General features: G+C 43.6%; 1 protein-coding gene across 7 annotated transcripts in view; it reads right to left on the bottom strand.

Annotated features, from left to right (window-relative positions):
- The window catches only part of DIS3L2 (DIS3 like 3'-5' exoribonuclease 2), a 380,688-nt gene that overhangs the window by 93,690 nt on the left and 263,904 nt on the right, over positions 1–23,094 (bottom strand). For all 7 annotated transcript variants that reach the window (XM_077957889.1, XM_077957886.1, XM_077957885.1 and 4 more), the window contains one exon: positions 6,945–7,057. In XM_077957889.1, the coding sequence (XP_077814015.1) occupies positions 6,945–7,057 (113 nt within the window). The remainder of the gene's footprint in view (positions 1–6,944; positions 7,058–23,094) is intronic.

Below are 23,094 nucleotides of genomic sequence, written 5' to 3'. Positions count from 1 at the left end.
TGAGTTGAAATTCTCATAGAAAACACTCTTTATGTTCATATAGTTTTGTAAATAGATGGTTATTCCTCTGTGTTTCAAAGGAAAAGGAATTAAGAGGTTACAATCACATTTGTGGTTTGGCACATCAGTCTCTCATAAATGGGGCCTAATTCCTGCCAGCGTCACTGTGAATGTGCTCTCCCACAACCCCAGGCACAGCAGGATCCCTGTGGAGGAGGGCTGGAAAGGAGAGGCAGGCAGCCCCTTCTGATCAGCTGCTTTCTCAAATCCAAGTCCCCTATGTCAGAGGGAGACTCACCTGGACCATGGCGTAAGAGTCCATGCACACAGATCAGCTACATGAGGCCTGCCATGGTTCCTGAGAGCCTCGGGGCCAGGGTGATAAGTGTGGAACACCATGTCTGACTGGAAAAGAAAGCTCTCTCCAGGAGTTGGGAAATTCCTGGCTATCATTAAAACTGTGCAAATGTTCACACATTCCCTGACCCCTTGATCCTTTTCCCCAGTCTTATCCTATCTTGTCTTCATTAACTTCGCTATGCAGTGTGAACCACAAGGATAATTCCTTCAAGGTTCTTTATTTACCTCACTTCTACTATCCCAGCTCCACAAACCCCATGATCCATCTTATAAATCGGTCTTTCCTACTTCTGCAAGTCCTCACTGAGCAGTGACAGAGAAAATTGCTGGGCCATATGGAGGTGAGTTGCTAAGCTGTCTTAGTTCTTACCTCCATGAGGGTTGGCAGGCCTTTCACCTGTCTTTGTTAGTTCCTTCCCCACACCCCTCAGATAAGGTCCCAAAATATTACTACTCTCCTCAGACCTCTTACCTGACTGCCTTCTCAATCTTTCTCAATAGAAAACCTCAACTCTTCTTCACAAAGAAAACTGAGATCATCAGACTCAATCTGTTGCAAGCAACCTACCAGCTCTTCCCTTTGGCCAGTCTCTCCCAGGCCCACTCACTTTACATGTGTGCCCTGGTCTCCTGCCATCTCACAATGAGTGTCTTCCATGTCCAAGGCCTGGCCCTCTGGCCTTGTGACTCCACATACCTCCACAATGCCCTCTGGACACCATGAACTGGATGTCCCATGAACATTTCAAACTCCACATGGAGAAGACAAAGTTCAGCATTTTCCTCCCTTCTTCACCTGTTCCACTGTCTACATTTCCTACCTCTGTTAAGAGCAGCACTCCATCCCAAGTTAAATAAGCAAGGAAGCAAACGACCACCACTCCCTCAAAACCACCAAAAATCAAAACCACCAAAAAACACCACACCCATGCCTCACCACGCTCCTCACCCCTGCCCCCAGAACACAGCTGAGGATTAGCCTGTGATTCTTCACTCTCCTCTCTCTGCCTTCTATATCCAATCACTTCCCAAGCCTAGATCTGAATTCTAACTCTCTCAAATGAGTCTTTTCCTCTCTTCCTTTCACTGTTCAAGTGTGGATATGTCTCTCTTCCTCTCTCAGGATAAAAATCAGTGACAATTCTGGAGCAGAAATTATTCTAGATAAGACTTGCTTATTCTCCAGACTTTTGCAACCTCTTACTAGTCTCCACTCAATGATAATCTGCAATTCCATTTATATTAGGACACACTGCTTTACCTTCCCAATAGTTAAGAAGCTGAATTTAGTAAATGGACTTTTGCATGTCCTGTGGATGAAGGAGGGCCTAGAGGGTTCGATGGGGCCAAGGGGTTTTTGGAAAAGCCTGGACCCTCAATGTTCAGTGGCTAAGGTCACAGGTGGCCAAGAGTTCCCCACGGGGAAGCAGGAGAAGAACCCTATCTCCAAGGGGACAGCAAAGATAACAGTGGGAAGCTAACTTCTCCATTTTCCCTGCCCTTTGCTTCTCCCTACTTCTTCTTGTGTGATATGCATTGCCAGAATTGGGAAGACATTGTAATATGGAGTAAATGAAATGCTGCTTGTTCAGAATGTCCATTTGGCACTAGGCTAAAGACATCTATTGTTCTAGTTCTCCTGGGGTCCAGGTGGACATCACCACATCGGTAAACTCTCATAAGATTTTGTGAGCAAAGATCTCTGTGTTGGGGTAGTTACTCAGAGTCTCAAGAGGATGTGACTGGGGGGAAGGGCCCTGGTACTGATGACAATTTTCCTGTCTCTGGCCTTGCTATCCTTCAACCACACAGTTGCTAAGGTGATTTTCTATTTTGGTCGAAGGAGATCGTATTGCTTCCCTACTTGCCCTCAGAATCCGAGCTCCTTCACCTACCACTCCAGGCCTCTCTTTGTAACCTCATCCATGGCTCTCTCTACAACGCACACCCCAACAATTTCAAACTGCATTCTGCTCCTTGAACATTCTATGCTTTTTCTAGCCTCTGCCTGGAATGCCCTCTCTGCCCACTTTTTATCTAGAAATTTTCTACTCAAAATGTGAAACACTGTTCAAAACACAATTGCTTTGTGAAGTCTTCTTGGCCCTTGCAGAAGCTGCTCTCCCACCACCAGCCCAGGCAGATACAACCTCTCTTTCTTCTCTAACTCACCTTTCTCTCCTCACCTTTGGGGCACTTCTGTACCTGAAGGTAGCCTGATGCATTGCAAGTGTTTGCTACCTGTCTACCTCCTCTGCTTCCCCAGGGCAAGACCAGAATCTGTCTCATCTTTACATCCCTGCAACATGACACACAGCTGGTACTCAACAAATACCAAGTGGATGAAGACTGATAAGGACTTCAGGCAGCAGAAAAGGAAACGGGGCTTGAAGGATGCTAAGCCCTCTTAAGCATGCTTTGGGGCCAGGACCAAAATTGAGTCAGGGCAGAGCTTAAGAGCTGACCGTGGAGAAAAGGGACAGTGATGATAGGACACTGACTTTCTAAGTATTCTGGACCAGGTCTTGAGAGAGTAGAGAGAAATTGATCATTTGGGTAAATACACCACTGCCCAAGGCAGCTGGGTGGGGGTACCAACAAGACTATAAAATCTTATATTAGTCTCAGAGAGCAGAAACATCTGCTAAAGCCACAGCGGGCAGGCTGGCCAAGTTCAGCAGCAGGTTAGCCAGGACAGCCCTGTGACCAACACAAAGGGCCACAGAAGGGAAGAATCAATCATTCAGGCGAGGAGGAGCAGGAAGGACTAGCAGTGACGTGGGAGCCAGAGGCCCACAAGCCAAGTCATAGGGGCTTCTCCATCACCTGGAGGGGCTGCAGGGCCTCTTCTGCCCCTTTCAGCCCAGGCCTTTGCCGGCTCCCACCACGTTCCCTCAGGCCTCAGTGCGAAACCCATTGGCCATCGCAGCCCATATCTGCAGTCTAAGAATTGGTGACTTTTACCCCTTTTCTCTGAGGACTTCGAGGTTTTAACAACAAGGTACTCTCAGCTAGCTCCCCACTTACACACTGAAATAACTTAAAGGAAATAGATTAATTCACTTGCCAGCCAACATCTCTGTTTAAAGAGTTTTCTTTTCCATATCAACACTTCCATGAATTCAGAATTTGATCAACTCTTTGCTACACAGTTTGACATTAACAAAACATCAACAATCTGACAACCTGCTGGTGTCAGAAAGAAACATCTTAAAACTCTTTGGACTCTACATTAAGACAGGCTTCCAATCCCAATCTTTGATCTCTATTATAAAGCAGTACCAATAAAATATCGTAGAGATTTATGGGCGAACTTTCACTTGAGCTGTTTCACACCTAAAATAACACGAATGCTTGGGCCAGTAGGCAGAAAATTCAGGTTTAGGTTTCAACTGTTTAGGTTTTCTTTTACTTTTAAAGCTTAATTCGCTTATTTTCTAAAATTACCTTAAACTTTGCGATTACATTATATTTATCTCCCAGAGAAGACAGTTGAGAGGCATTAACTGAACAAATGTTGTGTCCTTCTGAGAAGGACAGGCCAAAGTTCAGGTGGGCAGCTGTCCCCTGTCCTAATGGAACCATCTTCTGTCAAAAAGTTTTTTCCTGATATTTAAATGGACACTATTTAAATTTGTCTTTTATCCTATTGAGTATACCCTATTGTTAACAAGAATAACCAAATACTTATTACTGTGAGCAAAATCGCAACAAAAAGAATTTCATTTAAAAAGTCAGTGAGATGGTATTTGGACCCAAGACCTGTTACGCTGTATACTGTCCTATTCCACAGGTTAATCCCCCAATTACAGTTTAGATAATGAGCTAAGATTGCAATTCTGGCATCAGTCACTTACAGATCTGAATGAAATCAGTGCCACATTGCCTACAGATGGGAAACCAACTGGAACCCCAGCCCCTCTTCCCTGTGTGATGAAGCTGGGAGAAATGATTGTGCCAAGTGAGAAAGCAGAGAATCTGGAGAGCGGAAACGCAGCTCATCCAGCTTTTCAGAAGACCTTTATAGGCAAAGCAAAGTGAAAACAGCAGAAAAGTTCCTGGACACAGTCCTTTAAGAAACAAAACCGAGTAGGAAGAAAGGTCAGAGCAGCGGTTCAAAGGAATCAGAGCGCGCAGCTGCTGCTGTCCAAGGTTGCGGGCCGGCGCCACTTGTGCCTGCCAAGCTGGAGGCAGTGCTGGGCAGCAGACGCATGCGGGCCCTTCCTCCACCCAGCTCCCCGCTTTCACAACTCAGCAACAGAGCCCCAACTCTGTAGTCCCACAGAGAAATTCTAGAACTGTGACAAACACAAAACCAAAGGAAACAGAAAAGGAAACACGCTTAATTACTTAACCCAATTTGATTTTTTCATTTTCTGATTTTGAAAAGTAATTCCTGGTTATAAAAGCAGAGCGCAGCAGCTGGGGCTTGGGGGTCAGGGAGGAAGCCCTGTGTGCTCAAGAGATACTTGCGGGTCAGAAGTTTGTGCTGCATTCTCTTAAGCTGCCTATACCTGCCCAGAGCTTGGACACAGGTGTCACAGACATTATGAGGGGCCGGGGGTCAAAGAGAAGTTCTTAAATATTGCATTGAGGCTTAGGCCAGCCACAGAGGTCAGGTAGGGACACAGTATGTTTGACACAAACAAAGCCTCGTACGGAATTCCTCCTGCTCAGATGAGGACACAGCTAGCTATCCTCACTAATTGGTCACTGAAGGTGCTGGGTCTTTCAGGCATCACTGTGCATAGAGATTACCTATTGCTCATGACACGGTTTCCTGGAACGGGGTTTTGATGATCACACAGCTTCTGACTCAGAATTTCCTGGCTCTGATCAACTCTGTCTTCCTCTCCATTCACTATTCTCATTTATGGGATGGCAGAAAACATGTACATGGTGGTTCTGATCACCTAATGTGAATGGCAGGCAAAGCTGTACTTCTGAAGAAACTGGCTGTCCAATTCTCCTGGAGCAGGTGGAGCTAGGGTTTTGCTCAAACATTCTAGGTTTCAGTGATACAGAGAGTACTGTCCTGGGGCAGGGGAGAGGAGGTACCAGGTTTTCCTAGGTACGACCTCCACTTACTGAAGGCGGCTATGGCAGATGACAGCTCTGGCTTTCCTTTGGGACAAGACAGCCCATCTAGGCTAGCTCCCTTTGTAGCAGAAACAAAGGGTCTCAGACAGGGTGACTTCTACCATGGGGTGGAAGACATCACTGTCAAAAGATAAGCTCAGCTACATTGGGGGAACTAAGCTTGGGCCACAGGCAACAGGATCTTCAGCCCCTAGAAGATATGGCTGCATTCAAAGCCTAGACTAGTCTCTTCCCTTTTGAGAGGTTAGTTTTCAGGGTGGACAAGTTGAAAACATGAGAGGAACTCTCAGTAACACTTGGTAAATACCAGAAATCTTAGAAACTTTTGGGTGTTCCTGGATAGCTTTTGCTCCAGAAGTGCCAATACCTTTGTGGACATTAAGTAGGCACTTTGCTAGAAGTAAAGCCCAGAAATTCCAGAATGCACCTATGGTGGTGCATTCTAGGGTGGATGGTGGGGATATTCCTCTGACCTTAGGGCAGTCAATGAGCAAATACCAGAATCATGTCCTAGTGCATGGGTTTGCGAGGCAGGAAGCCTCAAGCTAGTATAGGTAGAATCCCAAATTGGACTGCCAAATTTTAAAAAGCTAGAAAGGAAGTGGAAGTCCAGATATGGCCAAAGAAGGAAGATGAGCAAATGAACAGAGGATCAGAGGAGGGAAAGAAGAGAAAGAAACCTGGCAGAATTCACAAACCACAGTGTGGAAGGCAGAACTTACTCATGCTTGGTCTCTTATTAACCCCTGTCTCTGAGGCCTACTGCAGTGTCCACCAGATAATTGGTGCTCAATATATACTTGTTAAAGGAATGGATTCTCATGGTTACCATTGAATGTGCCAGGTACAGGTACATAGAATGGAAGGGATGTTTTGAGATCCATCTGTCCAATCCCTGCATTTCACAGATGAGTCTAGGGAGTTCTGTAGACACTTAGCAACTAACCAAGAGTGGTGTAGTCAGGATGAGAGGGAAAAGCTCAGACTCCTCCTCATCTCCCTTCGCTTTTCCATCTCAGAGACTCCCATGGCTATCTTGTAATGGGCAGGTCAGGACCAGATTGGCTCCCACCTTTTAGAACAGGAGTTGAAAACATTTCCTTAAAGGGCCTATAGTAACAGGAAATCGTCATGCCACTCTGCTGAAGTAATATGAAAGCAGCCACAATACATGAACAAACGCATGTGCCTGAGTTCCAATAAAACCTTACAAAAACTAGTGGCTGGTGTCGGCTGAGTTTGCCAAGCCCTGCTTTAGAAGAATTGTTTGAAAGCAGGTATTTTGCCTCCTTTCTTTCTGAAGCTGAGTATCTGTCAGTTACTTAAATAGCAGGGCCACTCTGGGGTGAGGCCTCGGATGAACACCTGTGTCTTTCTTTGGCTTCCCTTTCCGGAGGACATGTCATAACAGCGAGCACACACTTTTCCAGGGAAACAAACAAATAAACAAAGCAAGAAAAAAGAAACTGGAGATGGATTTTTACCTTTTGAACCAAGTAGACACTTGTGGCCCTCTCAGCAGCCACTTTATCCAGGTCGGATCCCTCTGGAACAAAGTAACTCACGTCGGCAATGTGAACTCCCACTTCGAAGTTGCCTGTAAATGCACGAGAAAGACTATCAGGCTGGCATGGAAGGCCACAGCATTCCCTCCCAGAAGTCCTTTCCTTGAATGTATGTCACTCCCAGAGGCCACAGGACCTGCAATGTAGGTGCCACATCCAGTCTTGCTTTCCTCCTTCCTTGGCCACCTCCCCCTGTGACCTGCACTACTGTTGCCTTCCTCATTGTATAGCAAAAGCTGATGAAATTGTCTTGTGAATAAACAAGATTAACCACTTTCCCAAGATGTTTCCCATTTCTAAAGACTTCTTATCTTTGAGTAAACATAAGAAGATATGGCTCATTCTGGGCGATGAACAAATCCTTTTAGGTCACTAGAAGTGAATTAATCCCCAAATCTTGCAGATGCAACCTCTGAAAGCTCTGCCCTTCCTTCCCATTCCCTCTGGCCATTGCCCTATTCAGTGCACACCTGGCTGCCCTATCTTGCCTCTGTGACCCCTCACCTGGCTCTCCACACTTTGCTGTGATCTTTCTAAATGTGGGTCTGGGAAAGGTACTCTTAGCCTGTTATTTATGTCCTTGCAGGGTCACACCCCAAGCAACCTCAGCCCCATCCTTCATATGCTCTGTATGCAGCTGTCATGGGAAACTTCTTTCCACTCCCTGAACAGATCTTCCCTCAAGACATTTAGACGTTGGCTTGACTCATACTTTTCCCTATGCTTGGGATAGTCTTAATAGTATCTGCCTATCAAAATCTTCCTTACTTTATTTGGGTCAACTGAAAGAGAATCCCAAAACAAGAAGAGATTCCTCTACCCCCCTCCCCCTGCTTCCTCCACCTATCTGCCTCTTCCAACTCCCCACCACCCCCCAACCCCATTTCCTCCACCTGCACTGTAAAGCAACTACTCCACACCTGTTGCTGCTTACCGCGGTCTTTCTTCAGAGCTCTCAGCACTACCAGATATCACAGCATATCTCTATCGGCTTGTGTGTTTGTTATCTCTCTCCCTACTACGTAAGCTCCCGGTAAGTAAGGCCTTTTGTGTAATGTTTACTGTTGTACGCCCAGGGCCTGGAAGAGTGCCTGGCACATAATAGGTTCTCAGGAAGTACTTGCTGAATGAATGAATCAATAGTCGGTTTATCTTTTCCCTCTGGTAAAGGACCCACTTTCTTTTTCCTTTTAGAACTGCTCCTTCCCTTCCTGGTGGAGCTGTCTTTTAACAGGCCCTGCCCTCCCTACCAGGTTTACCAGAGAGTTGGTCAGATGACCAAGGCTGTTAGAACTGTACCTTAAATGAGGGAGGGTCGTTAGGTTATAAACTTAAGATTTATTCTTGAACATACTGTAAATCATCTATCAAATGTATATGTGAAAATAAAAATATACATATACATACAAGAGTATATACATATGTATATGCTTACATATACATGTATGTGTGTATGAAAATGTACAAAATGAACAGATTACAAAAAAGAGTATACATGTAAAATAAGTATATAGGATGGGCACGGTGGTTCATGCCTGTAATCCCAGCACTTTGGGAGGTCAAGGCTGGCGGATCACTTAAGGCCAGGAAATTTGAGACCAGCCTGGCCAACATGGCAAAACCCTGCCTCTACTAAAAATACAAAAATTAGCCAGGTGTGGTGGCACACACCTGTAGTCCCAGCTACTCAGGGGGCTGAGGCAGGAGAATTGCTTGAACTTCAGAGGCTGAGGTTGCAATGAGCTGAGATCGTGCCACTGCACTCCAACCTGGGCAAGAGAGCAAGGCTCTGTCTTGAAAAAATAAAATAATAAAATAAAATAAATATTGATACACAATGGGCAGAGATAAACACATGGAAGATACAAGCATAGTGTTGAATTTGCTTAAGTTGAACAATACACTTGATAAATGATATGAACTCCAGGCAAGAGGGTCTCTCTCCTGGGATCCCAGGCACTAAGGACCACATAAACCTGGAGCTGCCAGGAAACATCTATGCTACATAATCATGCCAATATAGAAAATAATAGTCTAAGAAAGAAAAGAAGAATCATGACCTCATTTGAACTTCAGGATCCAGCTGAGCCTGAAACTAGTCTACCTGCGGACTTGGCAGTTAATGAGTGAATCAATTCCCTTTCCATTATGACTCACTGACAGAGTCCTGACTCACACCCAGGTTGGCTCAGAAGAACTTACTAACACAGTACCATTTGCTTCTTTGGTGACCTGAACGATCAGTACTAAGGTATCACACATTTTATCTGCAAACTGTGTAGCTACTTATCATCCTCCTAATCCTTCACCGGGGGATAATTCTTCCCTCAGTTTTTAAAATGGAAAAATGCTTACACATGGGGTGCTTGAAAAAAGGGGTTCAAGCAAAGAAAAGAATTTAAGATTCCTTATTCTTCATCTGGTGTGACACTCAGAGACCACCTTCCTACAGGGCATTCTTCAGGTTTTTCCGCCCAATCCTGTAGCTGTAATACATAAAGGAATACTTAAGTACACTTAAGAGATCCTGGCTGCTATGGGGTAACATAACAGATCTGTTTCCCACAGAGGAGAGGGCTGTCTGGAAAGCTGAGAGGAACTAGCATGACTCCAAGCTTAGCTGCCTCATTCTGACAGGCACGCAGCTGTGTCGCTGGGTCACTGGGAGCAGTGAAACCTGCCCTGCGATCGAGGAACTGAACTTTACATGAATTCAGCCAAGAGTCTCAGACGGCTCAACTTCCAGTTTTGATATTTCAAGTATCTAAAACCAACACTTAGAGAAGGTAAAATAAAGAGTCTTCTTTTGAAGTCAGCATTATAATATATCGGCCTACCAGGTAAATATTGACTAAAGGACAAGAGAGAGGATTATTACATCATGATATAAACCATAATTTTAAATTCAGTCTCTGTGTTACTACACATGAACTTTCTGTCCTTAGTCAAAATTGACAAACTGACAAAGAGTTCATTACAGGAGATAAAATACGAAGAAGGCCAATCAAAACATATTCAAGAGGCTTAAATTTCACTCAGAATTCCCAGCAGAGCCTCTGAAACCAGCAAAGAGAAGCCCTCTTATTCTCTGCTTTGGATCTTTTTTATGGAAACCCTAAGTAAATATTTTATTATATATGTTTACATAATGTGAACTTGCAGAACTCTTGAGGTGGTTGCACTGAACTTTTTATTCTATGAAAGAGAAAACATAAATCCAAAAGTTACATGGCATATGCTGCCAAAATGTTTAAGACAAATTTGATATTTTAAAAGATACTGTCTTTCATATAAAAGCATTCTTTTAAAATATTTTTAAATTTAAAACTTTCATCTGCCAGGGCTGAGTCTGTGTGTTTAAAGAGCAGTTAGAGCAGGGAGAGGAAGGATCCCCGGGACAGCCATGTCTGGCTCACTTTGCCCAGGGTCCACAAACTTAGATGAGTACAAACACTCCTTTGAATGAACTTGACAGGACATCAGAACTGCTTCATCCAATTAAAACACTAATAGATTATAAAGTGGGATTGAGAAACCATTTCTTTGAAGCCAGCCTTCCAACCAGTGCAGCCACTTCCCCACAGTGTCCCTGCCAGGTGGCCCCTGCTATATCCTCAAGGGTGGGAAGCTGACATCTTCTTGAAGCCACCTGCTCTCTTTCTGAAGAGCTCTGGTAGGGGAAGTGCTTCCTCACATGGATCCTCTAGTTTATGCCTGCACTAGACATCCGTGAGTGGGGACCCCTCCATTTAAGGAGCTCCCGGTCTAATGAGGCTCGCAGATACACCCGTGTCATGACTAAAGTGTACGGGAGTAAGCTGAACTGCAATCAGTGAGAACATCTGAAAGTGTTTTGTGATCCATAACAACTACATAAACGTAACATGGACAATGATGATCATGAAAATAATAAAGACCTGTAATCCCAGCACTTTGGGAGGCTGAGGTGGGTGAATCACCTGAAGTCAGGAGTTCAAGACCAGCCTGGCCAACATGGTGAAACCCCATCTCTACTAAAAAAAATACAAAAATTAGCCAAGCATGGTGGCACATGCCTGTAGTCCCAGCTACCTGAGAGGCTGAGGCAGGAGAATCACTCAAACCCGGGAGGGGGAGGTTGCAGTGAGCCAAGATCGCGCCACTGCACTCCACCCTGAGCAACAGAGTGAGACTCTGTCTCAAGAAAATAATAATAATAATAATAATAATAATAATAATAATAATAAAGACAGCAGGAGTGATCATTTATTAAATGTCTCCTCTGTGCTAGGGGCTCCACACACAAGCTAACTTTGACTACAGCTATGCAAATCGTTTTGCACAGATGAATTATCTGAGATGCAGAGAGCTTCTCAGTCACTTTTCTAATTACCTAGCTAAAAAGTGAGAAATCCCAGATTCAAAACCAGGGTTGGGTCCAGATCCTTTGCTCCTTTTATTACCCCTCGCCATACACTATCACTGCAACTCCAAGACAAGATGATACAACCCAATTTTTCATCTCAGTGGGCCACAGCTCAAAATCCCTCCCTATCTCTCATAACTCCATGGAAGCCACATTCTCAGCTTTGGATTCAAAAGTCCTGGCAGAGACTCTTCCCACCCATGTTCACAGCCACACTCCTGTCCCTGCAGGCTCTTTTGGTTCCCACTGTCAGTCTCCTTAACCACTTGTAGCAGGGCCTGATTATAGAACAACCACTAAGCCACTAACTCCAGTTCTATTTAATTAGATGAACAAGCTCTTTAAAATCTAAACCACTCCCTTCTACATTTCTAGGTTACAGTCATTTTTAGCTGGTAGTGCAGAGACTGTCTGAACGACTCAAGAGGCCTGCACCAGGAATGAGCAGGACCAGGGTGGCCACCTACTATAGGTGGGGCCTTCCCTTACCAGAAGTGAGATAAGGGCCTTCCAGACTTGGGTCACTTCATTCACTTTTACCCACTGCTGAGACTCGACAGTGGTTACAGTGGTGACAGAGGCTCTTCTTGACATCAGCAGGACACTCCTCGCATAAAATAATATTATGTGTTGTGATAGATATTTGTTCCCCCCAGTCTCCCCATCCGCTCGCTGCCAATTCACATGTTGAAATTTAATCCCCAATGTGATGGCATCAGGAGGTGGACCTCTGGGAGGTGATTTGGCCACAGAGGTAGATCCCTCACAAATAGGATTAGTGCCTTATAAAAGGGACCCCAGAGAGCTCTCTCATTCTTTCTACCATGGAAGGACACAATGAGAAGGTGCTGCTCTACGAACCAGGAAGTGGGCCCTCACCAGACCCTGGATCTGCCAGCATCTTGATCTTGGACTTCTCAGCCTCAAGGACTATGAGGAATAAATCCGTTGTTTTAGTTCTTTATGCCACCTGGTCTACAGTATTTTGTTACAGCAGCCTGAATGGACTAAGGCACATGTGACACCTGGAAAGCCTTTTAATATACTTCATCAGTAAGAAATAACTTTGTCCAGGTCACTTGTAACCTCTGTGCACTAAATCCAAACCTTTGTAGGCCTGACCTTATAGCAGCATCTGAAACCTGGTGATTCTGCGCCCTCCCCACCCCCACACCTTGGGACACTTCTCCTTAGCTCTGGGCCCCACTCTGGGTGTCTAAGCTCCATGTTTGCTCCTCTTCAAGTTTCTTTGCCTCTCCATGTCCTTTGCGTGTGGTGTGCCCAGCCTCTGTGCTCTGCCCCAGGCTGCCTTCTCTCCTAATGCCACCTCTTCTCTCTGGATTGTCTCACCTACTTCCAGGGATTCAAACCTCATTTCTGTGCTTTGGTCTTCTAATTGTATATCACCAGACTAGACTTCTCTGAGCTCCAAATTGATGTATAAAAAGTCTACTGAGAATTGTCACTCAGCTGTCCCACAGTCACATCACACTCATACCTCCGTAAGCCCCTACTGTCAGCAAAACTATTTCTCTCCCTGTGTTTCCTATCCCAGGAAGTGGGATCACCTCCACTAAACCAAAAGTGATACCCAGGCTTGCCTAAACCAAAAAGAAACCTGGGACTTTCTCAGGCCTGTGTCGATTAATCATTCTGATTCTACCTTCCATACATCTCTCACATCTGCCCATATGTCTTCCTTCCCGCCACTGTCACCTTGGCCAAGACCACCATGGCTTCTCCTAAGAAGTATCTAACAACCTCCTATTGCTCTCCCTGCCATTTCTCAAACTCATTTTCCATAGTGAAAACAGTGCCCTTTCCAAACACAAATCTGCCTGTCATTTCACCATCTACACCCTCCAGAGCCTCTGCTTCCCTGAGCACACAGCCCAGACCTGGCTTCCATAGTCTGCCTGGCCTGGTTTTTGCCCACCCCTCTCATCCCATGGTCTTGTGTCTTCCACTCCTCCCCTGCACACCATCCTCTTATCACCACTTCACAAAGAGCTGTGCTCATCATGTGGGTCTGCTCTGTGCATGTTTTGACTTTCCTGGTCCTTATCCCTTAAATGACAGTTATACCCCCAAGACACTGTGATGGGGTTCCCATGCTCACACCCATGGGGTTCCCCCTGGTTATCTCTATTTCTCTTCCTGGCAACTCCCACTGGTCCTTCAAACTACCACCTAAAGTCACTTCCTCCAGCAGGCCTGCCCTGATGACCTAGACCAGGCTCAATCCCCTTCTGTGTCTTCCTACAGCTTCTCAACTCTTCTACCCCCATTTACTACATGTAGATCATGAACTAGCTCCTGACTCTCTGTAATCAGCATGATGGGTAGGGAAAGGGCTGGGCCCACAGTGATTGACATTTACTGAAAGAAAAAGAAAGTAACAAAAAATATAAGGCAGGCCCCCTGCTGCTCTGGGCTGAAAGGACTGTAAACCCTGCCTAACTGCCCATGCAGGTGCTGAGCCCTTTCCATACCAGGTCTGCAAGAGAGCACACAGGCTGTGCCTGCCTACCTCAGGTGACTTAAAACTCACTGCTGTTCTGGTGAAGCTCACTACGTCCTCAGGTAAAGTGGCAATTCTTATTGTTTTTTTCTCTCTTTTAAAGCCAAAATATGTCTCCCTAGAGTTTCCATTTATTGGCTCCAGTTCTGGCTCATAAGGGTCCCCAGAATAAGCCTATCTCCTCGGACGACAGCAATCTGGCTAAGAGAAAGGAGTGAAACAGGGCGAGGTGCTTTTAGGGTAGTACCAGCTTGAATTACTGAGACAGCCAGCATATGGCCCCCTGGGACTTTTCTCCTTCAGGCTAAACAACCACATGGTTTGGCTTTTAGTTACCTCATAATCTTCCTAATAACCATGTTCATTCATTTAATCAGTCATGCAACAAATACTTATTAAGCTCCTACTATGTACTGGTCCTTTTCTAGGCACTGGAGACATACAAGAAAACTGACAAGCTTCCTTCTCATGCCAAGCTTCCAGTCAAGTTGGGAGAGAAAGGCAACAAGCAAACAAAAAAAAATGACAAGATTACTTAGATAGTAAAAAGGACTTTGGAAAAAATAAAACAGTGAATGCCTGGAGCTTATTTTAGAGTTCATTAGTAATGAAAAGGTCTCTCTGAGGAAACAGATTGAGACCTGTGGGTCTAAGAAAGACCACGTCACATGATGACATGGGGGAGAGTATCCCAGGCAGGAGAGCCAGAGCGAAAGAAGAGGGGTGGGGACAAGCTTGCTGTGTCTAAGGAATAGAAAGATGGCTGGAAAGCAGAGAAGAACTGGAAGCAGGGAGGCTAGTGAGGCGGATGGGCCCTGAGGAGAGCTGTCCTGCTGAGTCAGGATGAGGCATTCTTTACTCCTAGTGCAATGGGAAGCCACCAGGGAGTGCTAAGTGGAAAGGTAACTTGAATGTACCATACTCACTTTCTCACTTTGCCACCTCATCCACTCTGCAGACCATGGCTCTATTAATGCCATCTGCAGTCATACTGAGCAAAAACAAAGAGCCTGAAGACCACAATCAGAAGTACAACCTGCTGGACACCCTGACAGATAGAACAGATGTTGGATTTCCTGTACCTCAGGTTGGTTTCCACCCAGTCTATGATGGGAACACAATGCTCTGGCTTGATCCTGTGGCCAGTTTTCCCAACACAGGAGCCTCAACAGAGATACAAAACAGTATTCTGGAAGCTCAGAAAGGGTAATCCAACCAAGAGGACTGAGAGAAAGGGACGTTCCGCTGTCCAAACGGCACCAGCGATGAGGGGCCTGACTCAGGGCAGCTTGACGCAGCTAGGACGTGGGCCCTGGCCTCAGCATGATCCTACTGAATATTGGAGACAGACTCAATTGGGCTTGGATCACCTTGTGGCCACACAATAAACTCCACCTTTTACTTGGGATAAGCACATTCCCTCTGAGAAACACTGATTGGGTTGCTAGGTAAGAGGGACAACTCAAACGCTGGCATCTTCCAGCTCCATGTGGTATTCGTTATGTAATCTCACACAAAAGCTGACCACCAGTATAGCAAGCCATGGCAGCACTCCATGGCCATGACGTGGTAATGGTTTGAGGATATTTTATAAACTTAAGAGAAGTTGAAGTGAAAAAAAACATCTGGGGTAAGTAAATCTGAATGAAATACAGGAACCCACCATGAGGAGGGGGTAGCATAGGATGACTTCTTCTTAGATCTCTCCAAAGGTCAGGATTTGAAGAGCCTGGATTTTCTTCTTCTTTTTCCTCTTTGCCATCCAGCAAGAGGTTAATGAGGACCTTTAGTTGCAAACTCCTTAACTGGTGAGCTCATCTTCTGGAACTAAGCAGCTTCAAGAGCCTTTTCCCTTCATTATTACTAAGGGCTCTATCAATCTGCAAGTACTCAACTAAACTGCCCACACAGCAATTTTTGTCATGTTCAATGTAATTGTCAGGAATCTAAGTTTAAATTTATATGAACAGCACGGACGAGGAACACCCAGGTAGTAAATTCCACTTTTCCTCTTCCAAATGACTTGAGCAATGGCCTTCTTCATTAACAGGAAAGAGAATGAGGAGCTGAACTTGCGAGGCTGGCGCACTCAACGTCTGGGAACTTCCAGGCATTTCAGCAATGAGTGGGGAAAGCCCAGGTCAGCCGGTCAAGCCTGGGACAGAGCGCAAGCTCCAGAGAAGCTTTGAGAGCAGCAGGGCAGGCACTTGGTTCTTCCTCAAAGCCAAAAGACAGTGAAGTCCTAGGGACTGCAAAGGACCCTAGAAGGTCATTACAAAGTGAACAGGTCAAAGTAATAAGGGCTGGGGTACAGGTGGGTTGGGAATGGAGCAGGACTGGCTGTGGAATGAGGGATGCAGGGCCTAGGTGATGGGAACAACGGGTTTCATTATACTCTTCCTTCTGCTTTTGTGCATGTTCAAAATTCTTTATTAAAAAAAAAAAGAAGAGGCAGGGCTGAAGGCAAGAAATGAAAAAAGTTTGAAAAGGACAAATCCAGTTAAGTAAAACTAGCTCAAAGTTTGAAAACAACAACAAGTCAATAGAGGCAGAAGTTGAAGGTTACTGCTAAGAAGGAGCAGAATAAAAATGTCCTCAGTGATGATCTTAAGAGGCAGCAGATACCAGGATTGTTCCTTTATCCGTTACACACATTTGTAATGTTTTCAGTTTTCAAAGGCTGAGAAAAGCAACAAGGATAAAAAGTATAAAATAAAAAATGCAAACCCTGCTTTAAAATATCTGGAGAAAAATATAAGAAGAAGGTAACAATGGTTTCGAGTGACAGGATTTTGAATTTTTCTTTTTGCTTAGATGTAAACTTTAATTTTTGAATCATAAGTGTTTTACTTGGTAAAGAGTCTTGGATTTTTAAAATAAAACACACCAACAAAACACTATGTCCACCCTAGCCACCTGTGTACCTCTTGACTTCCCAGCACACACCAAGAAACAGCACTACTGGCCAGCCTGAGCAGGAGGCAGTAAATTGATGCCAGCTTATTGGTCAATTCTCCTGGTGGATTTTGGTGACTAAAGCACTTTGCAGGCAAGCTCCATAAAGGTGAACTTAGTAAATGAAGTAGCAGAGAACTGGGCATACTCTTTCTGAACAGGAAACAACTATTTTCATGCCAGAAATGTGACTGCAGTACATAGTAGGTCATGGCATGTGGTGTCATCTCTTTTATGGGCTTCGACATGTATGGCCAGCATGGGGACCCAGTCTTTCTTATATCTGAGGCTGTGCAGGGAATGTACGTGTAGAATCCCAGTAGAATGGTTTCCCCCAGGTCTAGGTCTGAAAACAGAACTGTAGCATATTTTCATTCATTTGTGGATTTTTCTATTTTTAAAAAGTCCCGGCTGGGCGCGATGGCTCACGCCTGTAATCCCAGCACTTTGGGAAGCTGAGGCGAGTGGATCACCTGAGGTCAGGAGTTGGAGACCAGCCTGACCCACATAGAGAAACCCCATCTCTACTAAAAACACAAAATTAACTGGGCATGGTGGTGTATGCCTGTAATCCCAGCTACTCAGGAGGCTGAGGCAGGAGAATCACTTGAACCCGGGAGGTGGAGGTTGCGGTGAGCCGAGATAGCACCATTGCACTCCAGCCTGGGCAAAAAGAGCAAAACTCCGTCTCAAAAAAAAAAAAAAAAAAAAAGTCCCAGGACATAAGTACTAGTCTCTAACAGCCAAATATATCAGAGATATATAATTTTCAATGTTTTAAAGAAATATAAAACAACTATGTGTATTAAAATGCCTACAAACTAAATGTTAACTGTTAACTGCTTAATCCAATCCCAGCATTCCTTATATCAGAAATTGAAACAACTTTCATATTTACCTAGAATTCTGAAAGGCAAAAGTTCATTGCTTTATATGCCGGTGACAAAAACCCTTAGTGGCTTTTCTCTGACACTGGAGATATCATTTGGATTATTTTCTCACCATGCCCAATTAGCTCTTTTGGATCCAATCATTCAGTTTCACTTATTAATTTATTTGCATGAAAGGGAAACCATTTCTGACCCCCCAAGACTTCACAAAAGTTAACCAGAAATTATATACATAATTTATGCATGCTTATGGTATGAGAATCCACCGTACTGGTGGTCTCATAACAATGGCATATTGACTGCTTACTTTTTAAAGCACTTCATTATATTAATTCATTTAATCTTCCAATGCTATGAGACTAATCTCTTTCTACAGATAAAGAAACTGAGACCCAGGGAGGTCAGACACCTTGCATCAAGGTCTGACTCCAAAACCAGAGTTCCTAACCACTGCATTATGGAGATTTGCCCCTTAGCATCAGGTACCTAACAAACTCATACTTGCTTCTTTTTCAACACCTGTAGACTACAAGCACTCTCAATTTAATTTTAAAAGATTATACATTCATTTTGCAGAACAAACATTTTAATAAGTAGAACAAGTAAGTAGACATAGTATGATTTTCAACATGACTGAAAGTAATTCCTTTACGGAGACAATAAATATTTGTTGAAATGAAAACCTTGTCAAGCAGTCTTTTTACTACTGGTCACTTTCTATTTCTGAGCTGTCCATATATCAGTTAGTTATAACTCAATTTCCTGAGTCTTTTGTGAGACAGGGTCTTGCTCTGTCACCCAAGTTGGAGTGCAGTGGCACGATCATGGCCCACTGCAGCTTCCACCTCCCTGGGCTCAAGTTATCCTTCCACTTCAGCCTCCTGAGCAGCTGGGACTTCAGGCATGCACCATCATGCTCAGTTAATTTTTAAATTCTTTGTAGAGATGGGGTCTCACTATGTCGCCCAGGCTGGGCTCGAATTCCTGGGCTCAAGCAATCCTCCCACCTCGGCCTCCCAAAATGTTGGGGTTACAGGCGTGAGCCACCCCACCTGGCCTTGAACATGACTTTTGTATTTTGTAATAGATATGGATGTGGTATAGTTGGGGAAAGATGTCCTGTCCTCATGACATACGCTCAAGTTCACTTGTAGCCTCTCTCACTAAAATGGAGTTAAGACTCTTCAGATGCAGTATCTCCTGGATGATAACAATAGTTTTATTTATTGTGGCTGGCATATAAATACACTCAACTATTTCTTGATTAAATGAATAATCTTCACAAAAGTTCTATGAGTTAGGTACTGTTAATATTTACATTTTACCAATGAACATTCAGACTCAGAGAGGTTAAATGATTTGCCCAAAGTCACACAGTCCGTAAATAGCACAGCTAGGATTAGAACATTGTCTGACTCTAGTAACAATGTGCTCACCTATCATACCAAAGGACCATATGGTGGTGCAGCCTTTTCCTAAGGCTGATTATGATTAACAATGTTTTAATCATTATTACAATTACCAGTATCTCTTAACTTTTTGTTTCATGAAAGCTTTATTGAGATTTCATTAACATACCACACAGTTCACTCAAAGTATGCAACTGAATGGTTTTTAGTATAGGCACAAAGTTGTGCAACCACAACTACAATACATTTTAAAAGTTTTCATCACCCCAAAAAGAAAGCCCATACGTAATGACGTGTTTACAGTCACTCCCTATTTCCTCCCAACCTTCCCAGCCGCAGGCAACCACTAATCTATTTCTGGTCTCTACAGATGTTCCTGTTCTGACATCCCATATTAATGGAATATGAGTGCCCTTTTATGCTTGTCTTCTTTCACCTAGTTTATTTTCAAGGTTCACCCCTGTTGTACCATGTACTTCATTTCTTTTTATGAATGAATAATATTCCATTATATGGATACACCATATTAAATTATCCATTCATTGGCTGCAGACACATTTGGGTTGTTTCCATTTTTTGTGTACTCCTTCATTTTTTTTTTAAATAAAACTTTTTATTAAGGCATGAAATACATAAAGCATACAAACATTAAGCATACAGTTCAGTGAATTTTTACAAAGTAAATATACTTATGTAACCACCACTCAGTTCCAAGAAATAGAACGTATGCAGAATTCCAGAAGCTTTTCTCATGCCTCCTCCCAGTCTTTACACTCACCAAAGATAATTACATTTCTGACCTCTATAATCTATAATCATTGATCAGTTTCACCTTTCTTTGTATTTTACATAACTAGATGCATATGCATATGGTATATATCTATTTTTGGTCTGGCTTCTTTTGCTCAACATAGCGTTTTTGATATTCATCATGTGTGTTTTGAATTTGCTTCACTCTGTTGCTATATAATATTCCATTGTAAGAGTATACCCCAATTTATTAATTTTATTGTTATCAGGCACTTAGATTGTTTTTGGTTTTTCGCTATTTTGAGTGATGGTGCTATGAACGTTTCTGTACATATATACACCTTTCTATGGGGTATATACTTAAGACTAAAACTGCTGGGCCATGAGTTATGAATCCACTCAACTTTATTACATATTGTACAATGGTTTCCCAAAGTAGGTGTGGCAACTTACACTCCTACTAGCAGTATATGAGAGTTCTAATTGCTCTACACCCTTACTAACATTTTCACCTTTAAAAACTTTTAGCTAATGTGGTGGGAACATAATTAGTATCTTATGGTGGTTTTCATCTCCATTCTCCCACTGGACTTACGATATTTTCATGTTTTTGACCATTGGTTATCTTCTTTTATGAAGTGCCTGTTCAAGTCTTTATATGATATATTGGTAAGAGTTATGTGCTGGATACATATATTACTAATATCTTCTCCCACTCCGTGGCTTGCCTTTTCAACAATTATTTTTTTTAAAGACAGAGTCTCACTCAGTTGCCCAGGCTAGAGTGCAGTGGTACAATCTTGGCTCACTGCAACCTCTACGTCCCGGGTCAAGTGATTCCCGTGCCTCAGCCTCTCCAGTAGCTGGGATTACAGATGTGTATGACCATGCTCGGCTAATTTTTGTATTTTTAGTAGAAAGAGGTTTTTACCATGTTGGCCAGGCTGGTCTCGAACTCCTACTTCAAGGGATCCACCCGCCTGCACCTTCCAAAGTGGTGGGATTACAGGCATGAACCACCGCACCCTTTTCAACAATCTTAATGACATCTTTTGATGAATGGATGTTCTTCATTTTAATAAAATCTAATTTATCAGTCTTTTCTTTTAAAGTTTACACTTTTTGTGCTCCACTTAAAAAATCTTTGCCTACACCAAGGTCATAAGGTTATTCTTCTTATGTTATCTTTAAAGGTGCTAATGTGTTACTTTCATACTCAGATCTATGAGCCACATGGAATTCATTTTTATGTGTGGTACAAAGCAGGGGTCAAAACCAATTTTTTCCCCATATGGATATCCAACCGGTCTAGTACTATTTATTGACTAAAGCCATCTTTTTCTCACTACACAGCAGTAACATCTTTGCTAAAAACCAGGTGGTTGTATATATAAATGGGTCTGTTTCTGTATTCTCTATTCTAGTCTCACCTTGACTTCTGAGCAACCGCTGAACATTTATTATTTCAGCATAACCCTTACTACAATTCCATGGCGACTTTTTTGGTCTCACTCTGTCGCCCAGGCTGGAGGGCAGTGGTGCGATCATGGCTCACCGCAGCCTTGACCTCCTGGGTTCAAACAATCCTCCCACCTCTCAGCTTCTTGAGTAACTAGGACCATAGACTGCACCACCACACCCAGCTAATTGTTGTAATTTTTGTAGTGATGGAGTTTCGCCATGTTGCCAAGGCTGGTCTCAAATTCCTGGGCTCAAGCAATCCTCCCATCTCAGCCTCCCAAAGTGCTGGGATTACAGACGTGAGTCACTGTGGCCCATGCAAATTTTAATCTTTCTAATTTTATACTAATAATAACTTTCACTTAACACTTCCTTTTTCTCCAGCACCATTCTAAGTGCCAGGGATTATCTCATTTAGTCTTCCCCATAATTCTGAGTTAGATATTATTATCCCCCTTAATGTCAGGGAACATTGAGGTAAGAAGAGGTTAATTCTCTCCTCTGGAATATGGACCGTGTCCCTTCTCATTTTGTTGTTATACAAACTACTTTTGTGGAAAAGGATCAGAAGTATATGCAACTTTAGGCAGTTACTGTAAATATCTTTAAAGCTAAGTTGTGTTTCTGCAACAACAGGCATAAATGAAGCTTAGCTCTTTTAGTTTTTCATATACTCAGTAATTTGGAACTGGAAGACACTTGAGAAACTATCTAGTTCAAACCACCATTTTATAGCTGAGGAAAGAGAATTTCAGAGAAATCAAAGAAATGCCCAAATTTCCATGATGCAGTAGAGGCAAAGATGAGACAAGAACCCAGTTCTCCTGCTCCTATTCCAGTGCTCTTTCTGGAATACCACAACTGTCTCTCATCACGCAGTGAGTATGCTGGATCACTGGGACTTCTTAACTGGCTTCCAGGTTTACCTTGGTGCCAGATACTTAAGGATGCCTGACTGGTGGGTGCCAGATTATCTTGGCTTTCATGAGCAAGGAAACTGGAACCAATCAGCAGAGCTGGAAGCTGATGAACACAAAACAGTCCAAATTCGGTTTAACAAGGTGCACTGAGACATCCATGAAAAAAGAGAATTTCCAAAGCCCAGACCCCACAGAAATCGGGCTAGCAAGATTTGAATGGAACATAGGAATAAGACTTAGAGGGTGGAGCTGCCTCTCCACTTAATCTTTCCACTTAGATTCTGTGTCCTCAAAAAGGAACTCATTGGCAAGCATCCCAGAAGCCCACTTCCATGCCAGAGCCCTCGCATGACTATTCAGTTATTTGGATTTTTTGAGTCAAGGTACAATTCAGTAAAAAATGATCATACAACAAGGACAGTTAAAATTGTTCACTCACCAGCTGGGTGCCGTGGTTCACGCCTATAATCCCAGCACTTTGGGAAACCAAGGCAGGTGGATCACCTGAGGTCAGAAGTTCAAGACCATCCTGGCCAACATGGTGAAACTCCATCTCTACTAAAAATACAAAAATTAGCTGGGTGTGGTGGCAGGTGCCTGTAGTCCCAGCTACTAGGGAGGTTGAGGCAGCAGAATCACTTGAACCTGGGAGGTGGAGGTTGCAGTGAGACAAGATTGCGCCATTGCACTCCAGCCTGGGTGACAGAGCAAGACTAGCTCTTTAAAAAAAAAAAAAAAAAAAAAATTGTTCACTTGCC

Source organism: Macaca mulatta, chromosome 12 (assembly GCF_049350105.2).
Source record: "Macaca mulatta isolate MMU2019108-1 chromosome 12, T2T-MMU8v2.0, whole genome shotgun sequence".
Classification (NCBI taxonomy): domain Eukaryota; kingdom Metazoa; phylum Chordata; class Mammalia; order Primates; family Cercopithecidae; genus Macaca; species Macaca mulatta.
The sequence above is the reverse complement of the archived record's forward strand: the minus strand, read 5'-3'. Positions and strand labels throughout refer to the sequence as shown.